General features: G+C 37.3%; 2 protein-coding genes across 5 annotated transcripts in view; one reads left to right on the top strand and one right to left on the bottom strand.

Annotated features, from left to right (window-relative positions):
- SESN1 (sestrin 1) overlaps positions 1-7,341 on the top strand; it is a 99,991-nt gene extending 92,650 nt beyond the window's left edge. For all 4 annotated transcript variants that reach the window (XM_012753086.3, XM_012753090.3, XM_012753088.2 and 1 more), the window contains exons 6-10: positions 288-435; positions 2,287-2,399; positions 3,845-4,035; positions 5,438-5,582; positions 6,188-7,341. In XM_012753086.3, the coding sequence (XP_012608540.1) occupies positions 288-435; positions 2,287-2,399; positions 3,845-4,035; positions 5,438-5,582; positions 6,188-6,274 (684 nt within the window). In that variant the 3' untranslated portion in view covers positions 6,275-7,341. The remainder of the gene's footprint in view (positions 1-287; positions 436-2,286; positions 2,400-3,844; positions 4,036-5,437; positions 5,583-6,187) is intronic.
- A 5,352-nt stretch (positions 7,342-12,693) lies between these two features.
- The window catches only part of ARMC2 (armadillo repeat containing 2), a 112,696-nt gene continuing 98,116 nt past the window's right edge, over positions 12,694-27,273 (bottom strand). Inside the window, exons 17-19 of the mRNA XM_012753232.3 lie at positions 26,005-26,137; positions 25,520-25,680; positions 12,694-18,336 (exon numbers count right to left, since the gene is read on the bottom strand). Of these exons, the coding sequence (XP_012608686.1) occupies positions 18,179-18,336; positions 25,520-25,680; positions 26,005-26,137 (452 nt within the window). The 3' untranslated portion in view covers positions 12,694-18,178. The remainder of the gene's footprint in view (positions 18,337-25,519; positions 25,681-26,004; positions 26,138-27,273) is intronic.

The following is a 27,273-nucleotide window of genomic DNA, read 5'->3' on the forward strand; positions in this document are numbered from 1 at the left end:
AAACAGCATAAATTGTAATACCATTATTTCCAGTTTTATAAGGTGAAAAGATTAGAATGTGTTCTTAAAATCATTTTTCTCCTATATTTTGAAATCTGCATATCTGTATACCTAATAGGCCAAAATATTAATAATTCAGTTTTAATTCATTCATATACATTAAAATTTTAAGAATCTATTTTTCCTTTATTCTGTTAAGATACAAATTCTTATAAGACAGACTTAATAAAAGAAAATTCATAAATATTCTTTGTCTGCCATTATGTAATATTGGATTTTCTCTTCAGGTAAGTGATTCCTTCTTTGAGGTTGAAGCCCTCATGGAAAAGATGAGACAGTTACAGGAATGTCGAGATGAAGAGGAAGCGAGTCAGGAAGAAATGGCTTCACGTTTTGAAATAGAAAAAAGAGAGAGTATGTTCGTCTTCTCTTCAGGTAAGAGTAAACATTACATAGTCAATATAATTTCTATTGCAAACCTAACTTTTTACTTAGAGAATTTAAATAAGTTTTAAAACCACAATCCAAATATGCCTTTCCCTTTAGAGAGACTATTGCATAGGTATGGCTACTTACAAATAATTTTTAAAGCAGGCAAGTAATAAAAGGTTATAAATGAAAATAGTTCTAGACTAAGAGGGAAGACATTCAATTAGATTCTGGTACTAAAATTACTGCTAATAAGCTTCATGAACTTGAGTAAATCACTTAATATATGAGTGCCCCCCTTATTTTCTCCCTCTTTAGTATGAGGAAATAGAGTTCATAAAGCCTTGAAATTGCTTCCAGCTTTAAAATTCTATGATTTGTGAAAAGGAGTATTTATTAAGTTACCAACAACCTAAATCATTTATGCTTAACTTTTATCTATATTCAGTCTATAGGAGTTAATATATAAAACAGGTGATTTAAAGGAGAAAAAGTTTATTATTGTCAAACTACATTTAGAGACACTTTTCTAAAGTGGGCGAAAGAGAGTGTAAGTGTTAAAAGCACCAAGTTTCTTAACACATTAACTGCCATATGAGTTGTATTTAATTCACACTAGCTTTGAGCCTGGGGCCTCGTAAAGCAAAACCCTGCAGAGTTCATTCATGAAAAATCTTACTTGATGTTCTTATTGTTACAATTAATATTGACAAATTCTAAAAACATGGATTAAATGAAAACAAAATAATCCTTTTAATGAAAAATGAAATTTATTGACTTCTATTCAAAATTTTTATTCTGTTTTCATAATAAAACACCATGGCCCCAAGGAAAAAAATTTTTTTTTCTAGTGTGGCAATGCATTAATATAGCAAAGAAAAAATCAAATTTATTTAATTGTAGGTTGGATGTCAGCTTGTTTTTCTCCCAGGAAAAATTTTTGTTTCTATCTATGCCTAAAGATCTGGAGTTGTCGTGGAATACTGTATTTACTTGAAATTATAATCTCATCAACTCTTAAACATGATGATGATCCCCAGTCTTAGGGGCAGTGCGGGAAGCTTTGTAAAAATGTTGACTCACGGGGCTTCCTTCTTTCCTATTCTATATTGTATGCCATTAGTATTCATCAAAAAAGTCTAAACGCCAAATTTTAGAGCATAGCTGATTTTAATAGCTGCTATCACCTTAAAGGTTATCCAGAAGTGTGAATACATACTTTTAAGTAGAACCTGTTATCTATAAATCAGAACGGGAACACAGAGGGATTGAAGGTCTATAAAAGAATGAAAGGAGCCGGGCGCGGTGGCTCACGCCTATAATCCTAGCACTCTGGGAGGCTGAGGCGGGTGGATTGCTCGAGGTCAGGAGTTCGAAACCAGCCTGAGCAAGAGCGAGACCCCATCTCTACTATAAATAGAAAGAAATTAATTGGCCAACTAATATATATATAAAATTAGCCGGGCATGGTGGCCCATGCCTGTAGTCCCAGCTACTCGGGAGGCTGAGGCAGCAGGATTGCTTGAGCCCAGGAGTTTGAGGTTGCTGTGAGCTAGGCTGACACCACGGCACTCACTCTAGCCTGGGCAACAAGCGAGACTCTGTCTCAAAAAAAAAAAAAAAAAAGAATGAAAGGTATAAATAATTCAACTGAGTGTTTTATAACAGATAATCTCCTTTTAGTACATTCTGGTAAGTAGGCTACTTCTTTATATAGTTTTGAAACTTTATTCTGATTGACACTGGTTACTCAGTGTTAAAGAAAGAGGGGGGTTACCCTATTTTCTTATTATGGCTAAAATCCATTTTAACTAGCCTGTTTTTTAAAAGATTTCAATGGTCTTTTTATTATTTCAGATGATGAAGAAGTTACACCAGCAAGAGATGTATCTCGTCACTTTGAGGATACTAGTTATGGCTATAAAGATTTCTCTAGACATGGAATGCATGTTCCAACATTTCGTGTCCAGGTAAAATTGCAATTTGTATGCATGCAATTAATTAGAAATATCTCAGTCTGACTTAAAGAGTCACCTAGATTTGAGTGCTAAGTGCTATTTAATTCAGATGCCGTTGATACTCCCAACTTTCCCATTTTTAGAGTCCAGTGTAAAAAATAACAACTGTTTTGCCAGAATTATACAAATATTTGGGAACCAAAAAATGATTATGTTTCTCTGCTCATAAAACTAAGATATAGTTTAAAGGGACAAAGTTTAGGCACAAAGAAGAGTTATAGAATATTTGTATTTCATAGTTAAACTGTGTTGTGAAATAGATTAGAAATTGAAGAGATCATGTAGGCTGGAAGTTTGGGGAAGGGAGATAAGGATTTGGATGGTCAAAAAGATGGGTATTGTAAGCATAGGAGACTGTAGGCAATAATTGAGCTTTGACTGAGGGACAGAGGGAGGGAAGGGATGGATCATATAGAAACTGGCTAAGCTGCTGAAAGTTTCAAGCAAAGGATTCCAAATTCTGATTAGTGGTAAATTAGTTTAACACATTGATTGCCACACTAGAAAAAAAATTTTTTTCCCTTGGGGCCACAGTGTTTTATTATGAAAATAGAATAAAAACTTTGGAAAAATAAAAAAACAACGATGCTTTCTAATTTGATGAAAAATTTGTTTTTTATTGTTTCTGTGCGTGAGTTACATGCAACTTGAAAAATAGTTCTCTCGGCTTCCAAAGTGAAGACATGTGAGTTACATATGCTTCACAAGGCCCCAGGCTCAAAAATAGTGTGAGTTAAATATAACTCACATGGCAGTTAATGTGTTAAAATTGATCAGGTGTGCCTTAATTGCCAAAACGGCTTAAACAGGATTTATAGGCTTTAACCAGAATGATGATGTAATATCAAAGAGGTGTTTTACGAAAACAAATATGGGAGCAACATAGAAGTGTAGGGGCTTATTAAGTTTTGTTTGAGGTGGAAAGAAAAGAGGCCAGGCAGATTTAATGTAGGAAAACTAATTAAGAAAGCTAAAAGTCAGAAGGGGGGTAGGAAGAGAAAGAATGAATGATAGATGTGTTGAATTAAAAATTCACAAAATTTGAAGACCATTTGAATGGCTACAGCAAAGGAAAAGGAGAGAGGACTCCCTGAGATGGGTCACCTCTGGAGCCTGAGTAGAGAGACAGTAAAAGGAGATAATGCTGAAAATCAGTGGTCTATGTATAAGGGAAGGAAACTCCCTTTTAAACTTCCTGAATTACAAAACATAACCTTTTACAGGTTGCAGTATGGAAATCGAAAACATAAGACTGGAGTACAAGTGAAGGTGAAAACAAGGGATGACAGGCATTGAGTTCCAACTGCCAAAGATCTCACCATACTGCAGAGCTATAGACATAGAACTGTATTTGGTCACATTTTAATTTTCACATTTGTTTTATTCCCTGTATTTAGGACTATTGCTGGGAAGACCATGGTTATTCTTTGGTAAATCGCCTTTATCCAGATGTGGGACAGTTGATTGATGAAAAGTTTCATATTGCTTATAATCTTACTTATAATACAATGGCAATGCACAAAGATGTCGATACCTCAATGCTTAGACGAGCTATTTGGAACTATATTCACTGCATGTTTGGAATAAGGTTAGTCTTTTTTCCTATGTTTATAAAGAGATGCTTTCCTCTGGGTTAAATTATTCAATTCTTGGAGTGCACATGCACACAGACACATGTATACTCACAGCCATCCCCTCCCCAATAACTTATTTTTGTGCTTCAAAGAACTGCTTTATTGTAACTTAGTTTTATCTTCTCTCCTAGCGAGGCAGGAGGGAGAATTAGGGACTTTGACAACAGTTAAATGACAGCTGCCTCCAGGGAAGGGAGGTCAAGCAAGCTGGTCTTAGATGAAAAGAGGCAAAGTCTGTCACCAAATATCTTTGATATTTTCTCTTTGTATCATCTTTTATCTCCTGATACACTAATGTTTCAATCTACTAGGAACCCAGTACCCTTACATTGCCCCTCTGGCTGTTCTCAAGCTCCTTCTTGAAGAGTACCTAGTCCCATAATACTTAATCAAAATTCAAAACTTTCATGTCTTTACAGTTAGATATTCAGCTAAGTTATTATGTTTATAGAAAATGCAACCATTATATACCACCTTCTCACATGTGCACACGAACTTCGTGTTGCAATGCTTTCTGATTATTTTAGCTGTAAATCAGACTTTCTCTTGCTATTCATTTTATCAGTGACTCTGGTCAAAACCTACAAATCATATCTAATGTACTCTAAGCTAATTTCCCACTAATCAGTGGCCAGACTATTGACTTTAGCCTCCTGAATGGTTGTAGGGTCAGCTTTGCAAGAACTTTCTCCTTTTTCCACTGAAAATCCAATAGACCTCAGTGCCTGTGTCCTCTGGAATCCATTACCCAGTGGAGCAGACACTGGTGCAGGCAACTCTTGGCTTAAAGCTGGACAGGCTCTCCTAAGCATATACATGGCCTCACACTGTCTAGACCATCCTTCTCCCTCCACACACCCTACCTTTTTTCTTATCTGCCCCTGGAAACTCCTAAAAACATGAGTAAAATAATTCTAATTATTTTTATTTATACAAGTAAATTACAATTTATATATCATGTAATAGTACCAGTAACAAATATAATTGATTAATTTGTTAATTTCAGCAGTACTCAAATTCTTTTTTCAGAATTTTTTTCCTCACAGCATGGTTGCTTATTCATGATTGTAAATATACACTATTACTTGGTGCCCAGTGCTACAGGGTTAATACTGTCAGTTTTCAGGAATGATTTGCTTGGGCACTAGAAAATTTTGTTATTCTCCCTAAGTATGCTGTTTCTTATCCCATTATTCACTTATCTACCCCCAGTTGTAAAGCTGTATCATTTGGGGAGACAGCTGCCTACACAAAGAAGGAAAAAGAATACAGCATTTTCTATTGATGTATATACTTTTGTAAGAAGAAAACAGATTATTACACTGACAATATAATTCTCACTATGTCTTTTAACAGATATGATGATTATGACTATGGTGAAATTAACCAGCTATTGGATCGTAGCTTTAAAGTTTATATCAAAACTGTTGTTTGCACTCCTGAAAAGGTTACCAAAAGAATGTATGATAGCTTCTGGAGGCAGTTCAAGCACTCTGAGAAGGTATGTGCCTATTGTGGGTTGTTTATTTTGTAACTTAGCAGGATTCTTCGTCTCCTTCACCTACTCTAATGGTTCTGAAACCCTTTCCATCACCCCAGCAACCCAAAGAACAACATTCCAGGACAGCTGTCTCAGGTACCCCTTGGATGGGAACCTCATTATGGTGATAGAGTAAAAGAATAAAGAGAGGGAGGACAGGTGCATTGGCCTGTCTTCCGAAGTGTGGCATGGCTGTCACCACATAGGAGAAAAAAGACTGTTTTGTAAAAGCTTTTTTTTAATTGGGTATGGGTAGAAATGTCTGGTGTCTTTGAAACATCTTTATAGAAATTACTGAATAATGATTTGGCAGGGGAAGTTTAGCATTCTGATAAAGCGGTATCTGGATTTCTGAAATATAACAAACCTCTAAGAAGAGAGGTGATCAAATATAAATGAAAGCTCAAAACATCTGAAAAGAAATTGATATTCTCTTCTACAAATCCAAGACTTCTAAGTTATTCAATGGTACACAGAAAATGTTATCTATGTGTTTTAGATGCACTTGAAAAACTGATTGTGAATGCTTATAACCCTACCCTTATGATGTTTTATTTTATATTCAGGTTCATGTTAATCTGCTTCTTATAGAAGCTAGGATGCAAGCAGAACTCCTTTATGCTCTGAGAGCCATTACCCGCTATATGACCTGATGCCTTTCCTCCATTAAAGATGATTCTGGAATGATCAGCGGATATAGTCTACAAGGGGAAGGTACTAAGCCCCAGGACCAATGGTAGATAAAAGAATTCAGAAATCCATTGTGCCATAATTCATTTAGTTTCTGCTATGTTACTCTGGCACAAGCAGTGAATGCTTGGCAGCTTCAAGTTTAGAACTGTGAAGAAGGGCTGCCATTCACAGTATTTTGCTTTTTGACAGTACAAGATGCTGTGTAACTGTTTTAATACAGCAAATAGTAACTCTCCAAGTCCTGTTGCTTTTATGTTAAATAAGATAACAAGAATTGGAGCATGCAAAGAATGAGAGTTGGATAATGACTTAAGCTTTATACATAAAGAATTTTAGAAGATCTTGGTGCTGCTATTCCTGCTGGTGGAATGAATAGATGGCTGTTTCAGTTAAGCTATTAGTAATAAAAGTGAACATTGCTACTATCTGAGCCTACATAATTTGTGTGGTTTCAAATTAAACATGCATATGTGTTGAATTTTTTTTTGCATCTAAAAAAGAATCACAGCTCAGCAAAGACCATTTTGATGGAAATAGTTCTTTTATTATAGTTGTTTTTTTAAATTCAGAGTTATTGGATGATATTAAATTTCAGTGACATTCTTAAAGATTTTCTTCAGAAAGCAATCTTAAATGAAAGTGTATAAATTATTTAAAAAGCTGGCTGTCTTTTGATATGCTGTTTCACAAGATTCTCTGACACTGGAGGGCAGCTGTCTTTTTGTTTCCAGCACCAAAGTTGTGGGAAATGTTGCTGTAGACTGCTGTGCAGTCCCAGGTGCATTCTGTCCCTCTGCTCCTGCCTGCCTTGTGGCCCCCACTTTAAAGGTTGTGTGGCTCCTTAAATAATAAAGCTGGAAAATATTTTTAGTCAGGTTATCAAATTTGATTTACAAAAATGCTAACCTTGAAATGCAAACAAGTTTGAAAAAATGTATTAAGTACTTTGTATTCTGGAAGTGTGAGTTGCTTTTGAAGTCTGTCAGTATTATTGATATTTTTCAATAAAGAACCAATTTTTCTCCAATTTTATTTGCTGACTCAGTCTCTCTAAAAGTCATGACTTCACAATTAGTATCAATTCTGAGTTTCTGTCACCTTTCATAAGCCAAGTAGATTCACACTTAAATAATGCTATATTTAGATGAGCCTGCTAAATAGCAAAACCCTTGAAGCAATTTTAAAGGATACAAAGAAGTATAGATCTTATCTAGAAATAGCTGGTATAATCCCATGTCTAGTCCCTTTTCAACTGAGATGCTTTAGAGTTCAGATAGAATTTTAAGAATTATTAGAAACAAGGATTAAGTAGTAGTCATTAAGGAGAGACTACAGAACAAAAAATGATACTTTAACAACTAGAAATAGTTCTAAATTTAATTAAAGCTGTTATAATAACTCATTACTCATCGAAACATTTATTCAGCTCAGTCTGCTGCCTACAAATGTATAGGGTGGGGTGGAAGTGGGGGGTTGGAGAGGGACAATTTTGAATAGAAATGGTAACCTGCCCTCAAGGATATATGCCCTTGTGAGAAGACAAGACCATCACCTTAGCTAGAAAGAGACTTATCTTTATGTATTTAACCACTTCGGGACCGCACTCACCAGCTGCGAAACCTTGCCTACAGCCGGCACTCACAGTCCCCATGATGTTTGTGCTGTGCATTGATGATGAATCCATTTTGCTCTTGTGTGATGAAGAAAGCTTTAAAGCACTGAAAGCTTGTTTCACTCTACAGGCAGCTTTACTTGTAATGTAAATCAGAATAGGTAACATATACATATATGTTTTTATTACGTTATTTTTAAATGTTCACAATTTTATTTTGATAAAAAATTAGAAAAGTCAATTCAAAATTATAGTTTTATTTCATTCATATCAAAGAAATAAGGCAAGTTTTTGAATATTACGATAAATTTTATTCTTTGGTATGATAAATTTCAAAGCATGGGGCTACACATAGGCCAAAATTACATTGTTTATAATAGTATCTAGTACACACGCCTTTTATTTTTTGAGCATACAATACATCTTCTTAATGGATTTTTCCTTTTTGTTTTATCACTACTGTAAGGTGCTAGAAAATGTCTTTCTCTAAAACGCATGAGATTTTCTGATGTAGTACAAGGGTTGTATTGCCTCTATTCGGAGTACTGTAGAAGTTTTGTTATTAACGCTAAAGTTGATGCTTGGCTGTGCGCGTTCATCTGTGGCTATCGACTACAGTTGACACTTAAGTGGTTAAAGATATGTATAAGTCCATTTCAGAAATATATACATGGTCCTACCTATTAAATTTGCATCATGCCTTTTTCCTCTTCTATCTGCTGGGTTGTTACCATAATAATACAGGTAAACACAACAAGTAAGTCTGCATTGGATATAGTTAAAATTTTACTCTTTCTGCTTCTGCTCTTTGTTCTTTATAACCCCCCTCTTGAAAATCCAAATTCCTAGAGGTTCTAATCAGCAATAGTGTAATCACAAAACAAGACAACCATCTTAGTCCATTAGAGCTATAACCACTTAGAAATCAGAAGTCGAAGATTAAATTTTAATGAGCAAAAAAGTATGTTCATACCTAAAGTAATAAAAGTACATGTGATACAAAGTTGATGTTTCAATGCCTCCCATTTAACAGGTGCTTCCTGGTACTCAGAATGTTTTCTCAAAACTAAATACATAGGATTTCTAATGTTACTATAATCTGTGAAATGAATAGTTTCCAAAATAATTGGGAAAGGTATATTACTCTAAGGGGTATCAAAACCTTCTATCACCCAAAGGAAAATTTTTTCTAAAATAATCATGGAGAGATTTCTAGATGAGGTTCCAAGGATTTAATTTTTTAAATCTGAGGGTTTTTTTTTATGAAAACTGGAGAAGTTTTTTTGTATTAGGCCAAACTTAAGTATCATACTATCAGAATGAGATTAAATTCCAAATACTCCTGTATTCACCACAATTAGGTTTAACTTCATAAAAAGGTGTCGATATTGTAAATTAAAAGCCAAGAGTTTTTTATTTTTCTAGAAGTTTACCTCTTCCAAATTAGTTTTAAAACAAACCACTAGTAGATAAGTACATAAATAAAACTTGTTGGATAAGCATTTTTTTATCAAGATACTCTGAAAGTTTGTTAGCATATTTAGCTAACATGTTAGCATGTATATGTGAATTATCAAGGGATAGCAAAAGGCAAGTAAATACGGAGTAATGTCAGCAAGATGGTGGACTCATTCTGCCAGAGACACACCAAGTTAACAATATGTGGAACAAAATACCTTTGTGAGGACTCTTAGAAACCAGCTGGGAAACTGCAGTACTTAGGTACATGTAAAGCCAGGAAGAGGCTACACCAAAAAAGGTAGGAAAGTTTGTGGCATTTTGCTTATCCTAGCCCCTCGCCCTAGCTAGGTGCTAGGCACAACATAGTATGATCACAACATAGTATGATCCCTGGCACAACTTAGCATGATCATGAGGAAACCTCCCAATGTCTGGCTTCTTCAGGAAAAAAGGAATAAAAAAGCCTAACTTCTTTGCCATGTTCTGGCTTCTCTGGGGGCTACCTGGGGGACTAGTTTCTGTCTTGCTTGACTCAGAGCACTGATGAGAGTGGTGGGATGATTTGGATGCTGGCTGGAGGCCACTGAAAACAGAGGAGAGAGTTCAGAGAGTTCACATTAGAGTAGCAGCAAGTGTGCAATTTGGCAGGCAGGTGCTGGAGGCAGCAAGAGGTTACAGAGAGGCATACTTAGAAATAAATAGCTCCTGGTTGGTCCAAGTGCAGTGGTGTTTACAACTAATTGATCACAACCAGTTACAGATTCCTTTGTTCCTTTTCCATTCCCACTGCTTCACTTGACCAGCCACGAAAGAAAGAAAGGAAAAAAAGAAACAGCTCCTGAGATGAGGCAGGGAAATTATGACAGTTAAAAGTAGCCATATACACTAAAATCATACACACAAGCTCAGAGAAGACACATCCCCAGAAAAGTGTGAGGGGTTTCAGAACCCCTAGCCAGGATGATTGTATTTCCCCATACCAAGCCAGTCTGTAAACATGGCAGAGGAGGCTGTTTTTCAAAATGCCCAAATTTCAGCAAAAGATCATAAGGCATACAAAGAAACAGGGAAACACAGTTCAATCAAAGAAACAAAATAAATCTCCAGATGGCTAACTCTAAATGCAGATCTCTGAAATTATCTGACAAGGAATTTAAATCAACTGTCTTAAAGATGTCCAATGGGCTAAAGGAGAACAGAGAGACAACTAAATGAAATCAGGAAAACAATGCATGAACAAGATGAGAATGTCAACACAGATGCAGAAACTTTTCTTTAAAAAAACTAAACAGACTGGAACTGAAAAATGCAATAACTGAATTGAAAAAATTCACTAAAGGGATTCAACAGCAGACTTCATCAGACAAAAGAAAGAAATCAGTGAACTTGGAAACATGTTACCTTTGATATCATCAAGTCAGGAACAAAAAGAAGAAAAGTGAAGAGGGCCTAAGGGACCTGGGGAACATCATCAAGCAGACCAATATACATATTATAAGACATCCTAGAAGGAGAAGAGAGACAGACAGTAAGGGGCCAAGAGTTCCCTTAAAGATATAATGACCAAACACTTCCCAAATTTGAAGAAAGAAATGGATATACCAATTCAAGAAGCCCTATCCTATAAGTCGGATAAAGCCATAAAGACCCACACTGAGACACAGTATAATCAAACTACTGGAAGTTGAAAATAGGGAATCCTAAAAGCAGAAAGAAAAAAGCAGCTCATCACTTACAAGGAAGTCACTATAAGATTATCAGATTTCTTGGCAGAAGAAAGCACTGGGATAATATAAAGTGCTGAAAGAAACTGTCAACCAAGAGAACAATTTCTGGCAAAACTGTTCTTCAGAAATGAAGGAATACCTAGGATTTTCCCAGATAAATATTGGAGTTTATTTACCACTATACCTGACCTATAAGAAACACTAAAAAGAGTCCTTCAGATTGAAACAAAAGGACATTGTAGAGCAATGCAAGGACATATGAAAATATAAAGTTCTCCAGTAAAGATAAACATGTGGGCAAATATAGAAACCTATATTATAATTTTGGCATATACATCCATTTTTAATTTTTATATAGAATTTAAAAGATAAAAGCATAAAATAACTATAAATCATATTAATGGATACATAATATATAAAGATGTAATTTGTGAAGTGTGGCAGGGAGAGCTGTAAGGAGGTTTTTATGTGATTAAAGTTGTTACCAGCTTAAAATAAATTGCTGTAACTAAGATGTTTTATATAATCCCCATGGTAACCCACAAAGAAAATATCTCTAGAACTGAAATGAAATGGAATCAAAGCATTTGCCTAAAAATCAATAAAAAAAAAATCAATGAAACACAAAGGAAGGCAGTAAGAAAGAAAGTGAAGGACAAAAAAACTACAAAACAATTAACAAAATGGCAATAGTAAGTCCTTCCCTCTCAATAATTATGTTAAATGTAAGTAGACTGAACTCCCTAATCAAAAGACACAGATTAGCTGAATGGTTTTAAAATAAATATGAGCCAACTGCATGCTATCTATAAGAAACTATTCAGATCTGAGGACACCCATAGGCTAAAATTCCATGCACATGATAACCAAAAGAGAGCAGGGTGGCTATACTACTATCAGACAAAATAAACTTTAAGTCAAAAACTGTTTCAAGAACCAAAGAAGGACTTTTTGTCATTATATAATGATAAAAAGGTCAATTCACCAGGAAGATATAACAATTATATATACATCAAATATCAGAGCTCCTAAATATATGAAGCAAACATTGACAAAATTGGAGAAATAACAACACAAATAATAATAATAAAAGACTTCAATACTGTACTTTCAATAATAGATAAAATACCAGAGGATCAGTAAGGAAATAGAAGACTTGGACAGCACTATAGACCAGTTGGACCTACCAGACATGTACAGAATACCACCCAACAACAGCAAAACACATATTCTCAAGTGTACATGGAATATTCTCCAGGATTGAATACATGTTAGGCTACAAAACAAGTCTTAAAATTTTAAAAGGCTGAAATCATACAAAGTATGTTCTCTGATTACAGTAGAATGGAACTAGAAATCAATAGCAGATGGAAAAACAGGAAAATGCACAAATATGTAGAAATTAAACAACACACTTTTAAACAACTAATAATGAAAGAAATTACAAGGGAAATTAGAAAATATCTCCAGACAAAAGAAAATTTAAATAGAGCATACCAAAACTTACTGGATACAGTGAAAGCAGTGCTATCAGGAAAGTTTATACCTATAAAATCTTACATTAAAAAAGACAGACCGGGCCGGGCGCTGTGGCTCACGCCTGTAATCCTAGCTCTTGGGAGGCCGAGGCGGGCGGATTGCTCAAGGTCAGGAGTTCAAAACCAGCCTGAGCAAGAGCGAGACCCCGTCTCTACTATAAATAGAAAGAAATTAATTGGCCAACTGATATATATATAAAAAAATTAGCCGGGCATGGTGGCACATGCCTGTAGTCCCAGCTACCCGGGAGGCTGAGGCAGAAGGATCACTCGAGCCCAGGAGTTTGAGGTTGCTGTGAGCTAGGCTGACGCCACGGCACTCACTCTAGCCTGGGCAACAAAGCGAGACTCTGTCTCAAAAAAAAAAAAAAAAAAAAAAGACAGACCGACCTCAAATCAACAACCTAACCTCATACCTCAAGGAATAAGAGAAATGACAAACTAATAAGCCCAAAGCTAGCATAAGGAAAGAAACAATAAAGATTAGAGCATAGATAAACAAAATATTTTTTAAAAACCCAGACAACAGGAAAATAAACCAAGAATTGGTTTTTTGAAAAGATCGACAAACTTGTAGCTAGATTAACTTAAGGGAAAAAAAGATTTAAATAACTAAAATCAGAAATGAAAGGGGAAGCATTACAACTGATGTCACAGAAAAAAATAATAATATGAATGATTGTACACCAACAAATTGGATAACCTAGAATCACACAATGTACCAAGATTGAATCATGATGAAACAGAAAATCTGAACAGACCTACAACTAGTAAGGATATGGAATCAATTAATCAAGAAGCTCTCAGCAAAGAAAAACCCAGGACCAGATGGCTTTACTGGAGAATTCTACCAAACATTTAAATAATTAACAATGATGTTCCTCAAGCTCTTCTGAAAAATTTAAGTGAACACTTCCACACTCTTTGTATAAAGCCAGTATTATCCTAATATCATAGCCAGTAAAAGGTACCAGAAAATAAAATTATAGACTAATATTCTTGATGAATAGTGATGCAAAAACCATAAACAAAATACTAGCAAACAGAATTCAACAGCACAATAAAAGGATTATACACTATGACCAATTGGGATTTATTCCTGGAATGCAAGGATAGTTCAACATATGAAAAATCTATGTAATACACCATATTAACAGATGAAGGGGAAAAAATAACATGATCATCACAACTGATGGAGAAAGAGCATTTGACAAAATCCAATGCCCTTTCATAATAAAAACACTCAACAAACTAGGAGTAGAAAGAAACTACCTCGACATAATAAAGGCTATGAAAAGCCCACAACTTAAATCATTTTCAATGGTGAAAGACTGAAAGCTTTTTCTCTAAGATCAGGAACAAGACAAGGATGCTTCCTCGTACCACTTCTATTAAGCCTACTACTAGAACTTTTAGCCAGAGTTATTAGGCAAAGAAAAAAAATAAAAAGCATCCAAATTGGAAAGAAAGATGTAAAATTATCTGTGTAGATGACAGGATGTTATATGTAGAAAACTCTAAAGATTTCACAAAATAACTGTTGGAACTAAAAAATTCAGTAAAGTTGCACAATACAAAATCAACACACAAAAATCAGTTGCATCTCCATACATTAACAATGAACAATCCAAAAAGAAAAATAACAATTCCATTTGCAATAGCATAAAAAAAAAATAGGAATAAATGTAACCAAGTAGATATGGTACAATCTGAATGTTTGTATTTTCCTCAACTCACATGTTGAAACCTAACCCCCCACATGGTAGTATTAATATGTAGGGCCTTTGGGTGTGATTAGGTCAAGAGAACTCCACCCTCATGAATGGGATTAGTGCCCTTATAAAAGAGGCCCTGAGAAGCTTGTTGTCTCCTTTTACACATGAAGACACAACTAGAGGGTGCCTCACCCTAGAGGGTGAGGACAAGCGTCCTCACTAGACACCATATCCTTGATCTTGGACTTCCCTGCTTCCAGAACTATGAGCAATAAATTTTTCTGTTATCTATAAATTACCCAGTCTAAGATAATTTGTTATAGCAACCTGAACAGACTAAGATAAAAGACTTGTACACTGAAAACTATAAAGCACCACTGTAAGAAATTAAAGACATAAATATTATAAATGAAAAGATATCTGTTTCTGGATTGGAAGACTTAATATTGGTTAAGCTCACCCAAAGTGATGTATAGATTCGATGCAATCTCTTTCAAAATCCCAGTAACATTTTTTGCAGAAGTAGAGAATTTCATCCTAAAATTCATCTAGCATCTCAAGGGATCCTGAATAGCCAAAACAATCTTGAAAAAGAAAAACAAAGTTGGAGGTATCATACTTCCATATTTCAAAACATATTACAAAGCAACAGTCATCAAAATGGTGTGGTACTTGCATAAAGATAAACATATAGACCAATGGAATAGACAGCCTAGAAATAAACACTTGCATATATGGTCAAACGATCTTTGACAAAGGTGCCAAGACCACTCAATAGGAAAAAGACAGTCTCTTCAACAAATGGTGCTGGGAAAACTAGATATCCACATGCAAAAGAATGAAATTGGACCCCTACATCATATACAAAAATTAACTCAAAATACAGACGTAAATATAAGACCTAAAACTATGAAACTGCTAGAAGAAAACAGAAGGAAAGTTTCATGACATTGGATTTGGCAATGCTTTCTTGGTTATATGATTAGATATATGATTTGCAAATACTTCCTAAATTTTCTGTCATTCTGTCAGTTGTCTTTTCACTCTGTTGAGTGTGTCCTATGATGCACAGACGTTCTTAAGTCTGATGTAATTCCATGTCTATTTTTTCTTTTGTTGCCTATGCTAATGAGATATTACTTCACATCTATTAGGATAGCTATTATTTTTTTAAAAACCAACAAAGCAACAAGTGTTGGTAAGGATGTGGAGAAACTGGAACACTTGTGCACTGTTGGTGAAAATATAAAATGGTATCATCACTAGGGAAAATAGTATGGAGATTCCTCAAAAAATTAAAAATAAAATTATCATATGACCTGGCAATTCTACTTGCTATAGACTGAATATTTGTGTCCCCCCAAAATTCACATGTTGAGGCCCTGTCTGGTCTTTCAGAGGTAATTAAATTTAAATCATGAGGGTGGGGCCCTCATGAGTGGCATTAGTGCCCTTTTAAGGAAAGACATGGGAGAAATGATCTTTCTCTCTCTCTACCATGCTAGGATTCAAGAAGGCATGCCTCTACAAACCAGGTAGAGGGTGCCCACCAGGAACCGAACTGGCAGACACCTTGATCTTAGACTTCCTGGTCCAGAACTGTGAAGAATAAACTATTGTTTAAACCACCCAAACTATGGTATGTTTGTTACTGCAGCCCAAACTAAGATTCCACTTCAGGGTATATATACAAAAGAATTGAAAACAAGATCTCAAAGAGATATTTGCACACCCATATTCATAACAGCATTATTCACAATAGCCATGATATAAAAGTAATGCAAATGTCCATCAACAGATGAATGAATAAAAAAAGTGGTATATACATACAATGGAATACATTCAAGCCTTAAAAAGGAAGAAAATCCTGTCACAGGCTACAACATAAATGAAACTTGATGACATTATACTAAGTGAAATGAGCCAGTCACAAAAAAGACAAATACCATATGTCTCCACTTAAATGAGATATCTAAAGTAGTCAAATTCATAGAAATGGAAAGCAGGATGGTGGTTGCCAAGGGTTAGGGAGGAGAAAGTGGGGATTTGTTGGTTAATAAACTGAAACAGACTTTCAGTTTACAAGATGAAAAATTTCTAGAGCTCTATTGCCGAACAATGTGAATATATTTAACACTAAAGAACTCTACACTTAAAGATGATTAAAATGGTAAATTTTGTGTGTTTTTTAACCACAATTTTTTCAAAAAGATAAGTAGATGGTTCCAAATGGTCCAGCTTGCACATGAGCCTGGGGGGAGGGGAAGACAACAGGTATAATGGTGTCCCACCATAGGTTACTATATTATATTAGTTTTAAATACTGAGGAGACTGTTGCAGGGGGTAGAGTTTGATTTTTTTTCACTGAAAGCAGAATACATAGCTTGCTATGGATATAATACAGACTTATATCCTTAAATGTTTTAGAGAGATTAGCCCCTCTAACTAAACTGATTTCATCTGTTGGAGTGAATTTACTAGCATATATATTAAATTATCGACTAGGACTACACTAAAGTGAATGTCCCTAGAGGATTTTGCTGAGCTCAAACCAGGAATGAACCCTAGAGTAGAACCACCCTCAGAAAGTCTATTTGTTCCTGGAAATGTAGATTTATTCTAATAGGCTCCAAGGGCCTACCCTGTCTAGGATGCCCTCATCCCATGAGTCTTGATATTTTGTAGGGGTAAGAGAGGAGCTGTTTGTTAATAACAGCTTTTCTCCAAGCATAACAGTAAATTTGCTTTTATTTACAAATCACCTTCATTTGGCTATTATAGGATAACAATAGTAATCTCAATTTCTTTTTTGTAATCATTTATTCAAACTTACTCTACAAAGAACACAAACTAATAAACTACTTGCCATCATAATGTTATAACTTACTGAGCACCTACTACACATCATACACTGGACTGGGCAATTTGCACATTTAATGGTTTGTTCTAAACTATGCTCCAGAAAAAAACAAAACTATACTATGATAAAATAGATATTATTCCCATTTTACAGTTGAAGCTCAAGAAATTAAGTTACTTGCTCAAGGCCCACACAGCTAGCAGGGGAGAGTTAGAATTCAAACTGAGACCCGCCATACACCTAAGCCTGCACTCTAATATACATCATATCACCTCTCTAGACACAGAGAGTTACAATTAGAAGGACTGTCTAGTCCAGTCATTTTGTTTCAAATGAAAAGAAAGATAAAATAGTTCCTTTTTCATCTATTTTACTTATTTAGTAAAGAATAGATGGCCTAAAGCAGTCTTCTCTAAGTTTCTCTGCTTACTCCTTCTCTTAATATGAGGACCAAATACTGGTACCTAATCAGAAAATGTATTATTAGATGCAGTAAGAATTAGTTTAGATGCTTATGTAGTAATGTGTTCCATTCATGTTGACCACCATTCTTTCTATATCTATAATCTAATGGTCTTTATTGCATAGTTCATTTAATAAACTGACCAGCACTTAAATCCCCAAATTGCTAAATCAAGATTTTAAGACTAGAACTAAGCTATTTAATAGAGAATAAAAGAAAAAGCCATTTACTTAAAAAATGTATATCTTCTCATCTTACATTTCTCATAGCAGAAAATATAACATGTATTAATATATTCATTTTTCCATAATACCTAACAAGAAGAATTGCTTCTTCCTCTTAAAAGACTTAGGCTACTCACTAAAACCAGTACTTGAAAAACTTTCAATATTTGTTAATATAAAAAAAAAAAAAGTTCATGTTTGTTACCACTTCTTAAGAATGAAGGAGACCTGACTTCCTGTTTCTGTTGTTAATCTGCATCACGTTAGAAAGAAGGAATAGGCAGGGGTTCCAGGAAGGTGTGATGTCTCTGAATTCGCTTTAGAAGCTGCTGTGCCACAGGTTTGAATTCTGTTTCCCACTGGAATTTGTGATAGTTTTTTAGGTCTTGGTCAAAGCTGCCATCCAGTGCTAGTTCTTCATCTGTATCAAGAAAATTTAAATTATAGCAATTATTTGGAAATGGAACCCTATTCAATAGAGCTTAATTTTTGGCAACATGATTAAACTCACCCTGGGTCATCTTTAATACCAAGATACTACAAGATAGGATTTGGGAGACATTCTTTACTCTCTTTTGTTCTTTAAATATATATTATTTTAAAATAAGTATAATGTAAAAGGGCAATAATTTTTTCAAAAAACATCCTAGATTGAATTGAGCTCTTATTTCAACTAATCCCTTAGTTGTTTTTACATGTAAGTTTGCATCCAAAAGTCAGATCACAATTTCTCAGAATAAGCAAAGTATTAACAGGTTACTTCCTTACATGTACATTAGAAAAGTTAATTACTTCAATGGTTGACAGATATAAAAGGAGTCAGGAAATCTTTTGGGAAAGGAGCTCAGTTAAACTTGACACTTTAAACTCTACTGAAAACCAGAACTTTGCTGGCTTCAAAGCGGCGGGGATATATATAGTACTTTGAAAGGACAACCACCCATCCCCACATTCTCTCCAATAACTGTGAAAACTGGGGGACTTCTGATACTCTCAAGGAGTATTGGAATTCCACGTTCGTCCATGGATAACGCAGAAAAGCACTTGTAAAAATAAAATGCAAAATTACAACTTTAATTTGATTCCTAATCCAGGGGCACCCTGAATTTTGTGAATACCATAAATACATTCAACCCAAGTAGGAAGATAAATGGCAACTGAGGTTTCTGTGTCAACTTGCCACTACATTTTTCCCTGTTTATATTGGGCCTCACACCCCGTGTGATAGACCTCAGGAAAGCGCACTGGCCTGCCAGTCAGAAGATGGGCTCTGCCACTTCCTAGTTCTGTGGCCTGAGGCAGACTTCTTAGATGGCAACCACTAAGTCCTAAAATGACCACAAATGTTGCTACTTACATAATCTGCAAATATCTTTTCGTAGGGCCAATTAAAATCCTATTATATAAAATCCTTCATCACTCTGTTTCTATCAGATTTTCTATACTGAACTTTTGTGTACACTCAATGTATACTTTGGCACTATGGGTATTAGTGTCATCATCCAGAATAAGATAAGGGAGTCTGGAATCCCAGTTTGTCCCTTCCCCTCCTCACAACCAAGTGCACAACTATGCATTTCTGAGATAAGTGCCAGGCAGACACAAACACTTCAGCAAGGAGCTCTATGGAGACCCTGTAAGCAAAGCTGGAGGTCCCCACCCTTAAGATAACCAGGCCCTGAGGGAAGGAGAATGCAGGTGGTGTTTGACGGTTTGTTGCCTTTAAAGCCCTTCCCGTTTGGCTACTTTCAGACTAGAAGAGTCTGGCAGACTCAGTAAGTTCAGACTTCTAGGTCATCTTCCTGCTTACCCTTTTCCAGATTTTAATGATTTTACACTTTTGTTGAAAAATGAATTCTGTTGTTTTATGCCCTCCTTTCCCAAGCTGCTTAGGGCTGAGCAGGGTGGCCCAAGCACTTTGCATTTCTTTCCTCTGCCTAGGGCTTTGGTTGGATTTGGTAGTTTTAGCAAAGTCTCTGTTGTTTTTTTAAAAATCTAATGTCAAGACTCTGTTACTCTTCTTGAGCCCCAGCCTATAGTTAATCTACACATGAACCATATTAATTCTAAATTGGGTTAGACAAGATAATAAGAGTAGCAAAATCATTACTCTTTGAAACTGCTACTTTGAAACCGAAGTTTCAAAGTAAATACAGCAAAATACATTAAAAGTGCCATATTACTTTGGGTATTAAATTTTAATTTATACTGCAAAGAGTGGTAGTGGCTGACTCAATAAAAATTTAGGTTTATGATTCACACTTGTTTGACTGTGACCCAAAGTAAGAAACATTTTATATCATAACTGTGTATACATATACTTAGATACTTATATACAAATAACAAATGTTTCATAATAGAATACTTACCTTTACTACATGTAATATGTCCTGATATTTTCTTTCTTTGCTACTTCATTTTTAATAATGCTAGTCACAACCAACTAAAATTACTTCAGAACCCACAGTGTGAAAAGCACTGATTTATATAATGAATCATTTTTTTTTTTTTTTAAACAGAATCTCACTCTGTTGCCCAGGCAAGAGTGCAGTGGTGTCATCATAGCTTACCGCAACCTCGAACTCCTGGGCTCAAGCAATTCTCCTGCCTCAGCCTCCCGAGTAGCTGGGACTACAGGCACACACCACCATGCCCAGCTAATTAATTTTATTTATATACACACACACACACACACACACACACACACACACACACACACACACACACACAGATAGATCTTTAGTTGTCCAGCTAATTTTTTTCTATTTTTAGTAGAGACCAGGTCTCGCTCTTGCTCAAGCTCGTCTTGAACTCCTGAGCTCAAACCATCTGCCTGCCAGAGTGGTAGGATTACAGGGGTGAGCCACCACACCCGGCCATAACCAATCATTCTTAAGCTTTCTTTGTGCACAGCACATTCCAAATACTAAAGTTTGGGGCAAAATATTAGAAAGAATTAAAAAACTTAAAAAAATTGTCAGTGATCTGTAAAGATTGTGTTATAAAACATAATCACCATTATAGTTTAAGTGTCTTCCAGCATCAATAAAAGCTTTCCCTACTCATTGCACTATTTCCTAGCTTGCCATTCAGTGGTGTTTAAGGGATTTATTAATATTATTGCCCTGACAATTCTAAGGTATCGTCCTCTTGTTCCAGAAGCAACTGATAGCTCTTTGGCATAGGTTTGATGATGTGACCCTCCAACTTGAACATGGGACCCCCTCTTGTCACAAACCCTGGGTGCCACATTTCACATACCTCCTGATAAACATACAAGAACCCAATGTGCTTTCTGTTTGTAACAATAAACCACACACACTGGTCATCAGTTGCCAGCCCCTACCCGCCCAAGAGAGGCTCATGATAGACTGGAATGCCGGACACACCACTTAGAAACTGTGAGACCGACATACCACTAATGAGTTCACAGGACATGACTGTAGTAAACCGGGAAGTTTCAGAGGTACATTCTTTTTAAGCCACTTTGCAGAAAAACTGTCAACATCCTTTGGTTTTTTTCTAGTCACCCAGCAAGAAAAATCTAGGTAACTTACTATCATGTTTCCCCAAAAATAAGACCTACCCATAAAATAAGCCCTAGCAGGATTTCTAAGCATTTGTGCAATAGAAGCCCTACCCCAAAAATAAGACCTAGTGATGGGCGTGGCTAAGCAGGGTATCTGCACAACCCATGCATTTCATCCTGGAGCTGTAAAGAAGACAAGCAACCCTTCTCATCTGCCCCATGGTGACAGCTACTATCCCAGAGGTGACCCCAAAGGTGCGGGCAGCCCCACCAACAAGGTCGGCTCCCCCTGTCAGGTCCTGGCCATTCTGTGCATGCTGCAAGCTGAGGCTTTGAGGGGAAAATAACACATCCCCTGAAAATAAGCCCTAGGGTGTCTTCTTGAGGAAAAATAAATATAAGACCCTGTCTTATTTTCGGGGAAACATGGTATGTTAATTGCCTTGCCATTTTTCAAAAAAACAGTGCTCATACTTCAACACGGGCCTTGGTGATTTAATAGCTCATCCTGTTTTCAAAATGGTCTGGGTTTTTTTTTTAAGCTATCTTTGTTAAAAAAATTGAAATTCAGATACAGCCTCACCCACATGTCCATTTCACTTGCAGCAGTGCGGCTCTTCAGACAGCCACGACCCTGTCAGAAGGGTCTGAGCGCCCACTGGCGAGAGAAAAGCCAGGAAGCAGCACAGACCCCCGCACAGTCCACCAGGGCCGTCCCCACGTTCACAGGGGCTCTTGGTCAGGTCAGTGAGAATCTGTGATGTTTGCACAGTGACCTGGCTCCCTGATCGAACTGTTTGTTGTCATCCATGCCACAGTCCCCTTCCACAGGGTGGAGTGGAGTAAGTAGGGTATACCGTGCAATGGAATAGCAGGAAAACACAAGGCTAGATGTTTATTTTCTGATGAAAATCCTGGCTTTGCTACAGTACGACTTTGGCCAAGTCACTTACCCTCCTAGGCCTGCTTTCCTTACCTGTCACCTAGCTAAGGACCTCAGAGAGATCTTGGGAAAATAGAATGAGCATCCATTTGAAAGGATGTAGCACTACTAAAACAAAGGTACCACTAGTGTTAACCAATCCACAAGCATCTATCAAGTACCATCTTTGGATGAGGCAATACCCTTTTTCGTTTGCAGCCCAGTGAGAGTGGGGAAATAAGATAAAACAATAATACAGGAGAAGTTAGAGTTCATGATTAATTACTGTATAATAAGTTCAGATTTCCTATGACTAGACTACGACTGTGGGCTTCAAGAGCTCTTCAAGAAGGGCCTGCAAGGACAGGCAGCATTTAGATAGGCAGGCAGGGAACATGGCACGTGCAAAGGCATGGAGGTTGGAGAGGCACAAGTAGAAGCCCAATATGATCATAACAGAAAGCTGGGAGTGGAGCACAGTCGGCCCTCTGCCTCCATGGGTTCCCCCAACCAACCACAGAGTGAAACTTTTGAAAAAATAAAAATAATAAAAATATAAATTTTAAAAAATGCAGTATAACAACTATTATATAGCATATACAATGTATTAGGTATTATAAGTAATGCAGAGATGATTCAAAGTATACAGGAATAGTATGCTTAGGTTCTATGCAAACACTGCACCATTTCGTATTAGGGACTTGAGCATCTGCGGATGTAGGTCTCTGAGGGGAGTCCCAGAACCAATCCTCCCGCAGATACCTAGGGGCAGTTGTAATAGGCCCACTAAAGCCAAGTGCCTTCCTCGTATACTGCCCCCTGCTGAGACGCCACCATCCCACACCTGCTTCTGACCCATCTTTGTGCCTCTTGGCCCCACCGTCCTTGTTATTTATGGCCGATTGCCCCAGGTGTAGGTAACAAAGGAAGCCACAGAGAGCCTGTCCCAGAGGCAGCTGCTGCCTACACAGGAAAGCCCTACACCACAGCAGAGTGACTCACTGAACCAGTCACATTTTCTCCCTACATGGGGGACACAGAAAAGTGCACCAGCAGAGGAGACCAGAGGGACACACATAGAGTGCAGCTAGCGAAGCTATGACCAAGCAGGAACCTAGAGGGAAGAGGAGGGAGAGAAGAGAGCTTTTTCTATAGCAGCAGAGAGAAAGCAGAGCCGGATCTCCAGGCTGGGGAGCCTGGCGGGGGTTCCCAATGCCTGCTGCTGAGGGGGGCTGACCCAGGACTCTGGCTTTTGAGTGGGCCTCTGGGAAGCTTTGGGCCATATCTTATTTCCTGGCTTCCTTCTTCCCGGTACATCCTTCCCCTTAAACTCCTTCGCTAACCAGGGCAGAGGTTCTCGATCCTGGCTACATATCAGACTCACTTGTGGAACTTCTTAAAACACAGATTCTCAGCCTCACCCCAGAGCTACTGAATCAGAATTCCTAGGGATGGGGCCAGGAAGGTGTCTAACTTGTTTAGCTCCATAGCTGATTTCAATACTCTGCCACCACTGGGAACGAGATTAAGGCAACCTGAACGTGCACTTCTGCTCCCTGCAACCTGAGAAAGCTTAGTGTTTATCCAGCAGACTGTGAACCTCGATAATTTAAAATCATGCTTATTTTTTCTTACTGTGTTTTAAGACACATACACAAAATTATATTTACCTGGAAAAAGCAAATTTCACGTCAACCTAGGAAACCTGCTTCTTTCAAATAACTTCTGAGTTTCAGTTCCTGTTTAATAATATATCATTACAACTCTTAAGAGTTTACAAAGCACTTTAGTCATCTTTTGAGGATTTGCTACGTGTCAGGTACTGTTTTAAGCTCTTTGTGCACATCTGCTCATTTGTTATCCTACCAGCCTTGCAGGGTGAACATTAATTACCCCATAATGGAGATGATTAAATACAATTTCAGAGAGGTTATGCCCAAGGTTTAAAGACTTATAAGGAGGCTGATGGCTCACACCTGTAATCCCAGCACTTTGGGAGGCCCCGGTGGGAAGATGGCTTGAGGCCAGGAGTACAAGACCAGCCTGGGCAACATAATGAGATCCCGTCTCTACAAAAAAAATATTTTAAAAAATTAGCCAGACCTGGTGGCCGGTGTCTGTAGTCCCAGCCACTTGGGAGGCTGAGGCAGGAGGATCGCTTGAGCACAGGAATTTGAGGATGCAGTGAGCTATGATCACACCACTGCACTCTAGCCTGGGTAACAGAGAAAGACTCTGTCTCAAAAAAGGAAAAAGGAAAACAAACTTGTAAGGGATAAGGTGAGAACTCAGAACTGTCTGACTACAAGCCTTCGGGGTCTTCCCATTATGCTCTCAGGATGCCTGTTGGGGCCACACAACTCCTTCCCCATTTTAGAGACGAAAAGACAGGCTATGAGATTATCTTGTCCAAATCACACCACCAGTGAGAGCCAGAGGATTTGAACCCATGGCTCTGAGTCACACTGAGCCTTTCCACACGGCGTCACTGACCCAGTGCAGTGGCTAGGACGTGATGGAGACATCTTCATTTTGGGAAAAGAATTACTGAAAACACTCAACTCTTTTACTGACCCAAATAATTGCTTTTAGATCTAACCCAGGATGAAAAAAATGATCCTAAAAATAGAAATTTTTTAAAATGCAAGAAGTGATTCTTTTTCCTTTGGTTTGCATCAGTTATTTTATGCCTTTCAAGGATATTAACCCCATTGTAGTGTCAAATAGTTTCACAAACCCTCCCCCACATTAAACCTGCTAATTAAAATGTGTAGATTCATTTAAAAGCATAACAATTCTGAGTGGCCTTAAGCCATATTTTCTCAATTACAACAGTGTATACTTTTAAACAACAGAAATATATTTATGCTGATTTTTAATGTTTATGTAGTCTATAGAAAATGCAAAAAAAAAAAAAGCCATAGAAGAAATCATGACAGTATCCAATGAATTAAAAGTCCTTCTGTCCCTATTGTAAATAACATTCAGCCTCTTCCAGATTGTTCCAAATTATAATAATCTTTAACATATTCTTGTTGCTTATAGAAACATAGCGACCCAAAATCATACCCATATTTATCCATACAGGTCATGGAAAGACATTTCTTATCTCACTCTGATAAAACTCAAACTCATCATAGTCAGGAGTCTTACCTAAAAATGATGATAACAGGACTAAGAGTGTGTTGGTGTCTTCAGCTCCAAAACATGATGAAGCATTAGTGATATTTTCACTGAAGTTCCATAAAGTTTTGCAAACCAAGCAGGCCAACTGCCAGTCAGTAGGACCAAAATCTCTCAAACAATCCACTAACCTGAGTTAATAAAAGTCAAATTGAGAAGTTATTAGGTCATAATGTTTTTAATTTTAATATTTTAGCATGATATTTAATATGCATTATATGTAATTCAGTGATCATTTTAAAAAGTTTTTTATCTACAAACTTAAGTGGCTACAAAAGTAGCAATAATCTGTTTCTGAATTACTTTAAGTGCCCAGTGGAACGTAAATCCCCTCTTTTGCCCCAGCTTGGGGCTTCCAAATGTTGAAATACCTTTGCTCCAGATGATTGACAAGGTGGCCCAAGATTCCGAGAAAGCATCCTGAGTGAGTCAGGACTCCATGCCTTAAAACTTACTTTTTAATGCCACCTCCTTCTTTTAGGATGACACGCTTGTCTTTATCCACAGTGAGGTTTAGGAGAACACCACAGGCAGAAAAGCAAATATCCTGATGCTTAGCATCCAGCAATGCAATCATGAACTTGTGTACTGGGAAGGCAGAGAACAAATGCAGACCAGTGAAAGCTCAGGGTTTGCAGCTGTCTCTTGTTCTATTAATGGCACCGGGGAAATGTGGCGTGGCTTGCAAAACTGGAACCTCTACTAAGGGGCTTAACTTATTCTTCCTAGGGCTCTATCCATCGCCCAGTGGTGGGTTCCCCTACGCCCAGCACTCCCAGAGGCTGCTCCCCTGCTTCCCAGATGCTGCTACACCTGACCCAGGCAGCAGCTCCCTCTCCGGGGTGGAGATAGACTCCCTGCTGGTGGAAAGGAGGGAACACAGGTGACATTCATCTCGAACTGCTGGTTGTTCTCAAGGGCCTTTCTGAACCTCCAGCAACAACTCTCTTTAAATACACAGCCTGGGAAAGGGGAGTTGGCTCCTGGTGAGATGGTCCTTGAAGTCTCCCAGGGCCACATTTAAGACTCAGAGTGCTGGAAACCAACCTGTGCCAAGGCAGGGCTTCCAATGTAGGGATGCCTCCTGTCTCAGGGCAAGACAGGCTCCTGCCTCAGGGGAATCCTTTTCTCTTGCTCCTGGGAAATGGAGCTGGGAACTCTTTGTCCTGTTTTCCCATCCCACAGCAGGGGCTGAGCAAAGGGCTGGAGGAGAATGGACAAGGAGTGCGCTCTGCCTCCCCACCCCCCACCCCTGTACTGCGCACCAGAGCGGGCCGCCCTGTTCTGGCCTCGGCCCCACTGACTGGGTTGGGAAGTGAGCTTGTCAAAGGCTACGTCACATACATATGTACTCTTAACATTTTGGTGTACGTGTTACACTCTTAACAGCTGTCTCTGGGGGACTGAGATAATGAGTGACAGTTGGCTGTTGCTGCTTTTTATATTAAATATCTGCATTATCTGAATTTTCTATCATGAGCATGGATAATTAAGTTTTAAAAATTATTATTCTTACATGAAATATTTGAGACAAAGAGTACAATTAATATAAACACTTGGGTACCTGCCACCCAGATTAAGGAAACAATATGCTAAACCCAGTAAATATATACAATTCTTATTTACCTATTAAAATACAAAATAAAAACATTACAGATCCAATTTTATGTTTTTAGACATCCCTTTTCCTCCAAAGGTAAACTCTATCTTAAGTGTGGAGTTTA

The sequence above is a fragment of the Microcebus murinus genome, chromosome 5 (assembly GCF_040939455.1).
Source record: "Microcebus murinus isolate Inina chromosome 5, M.murinus_Inina_mat1.0, whole genome shotgun sequence".
Taxonomy (NCBI): Eukaryota; Metazoa; Chordata; class Mammalia; order Primates; family Cheirogaleidae; genus Microcebus; species Microcebus murinus.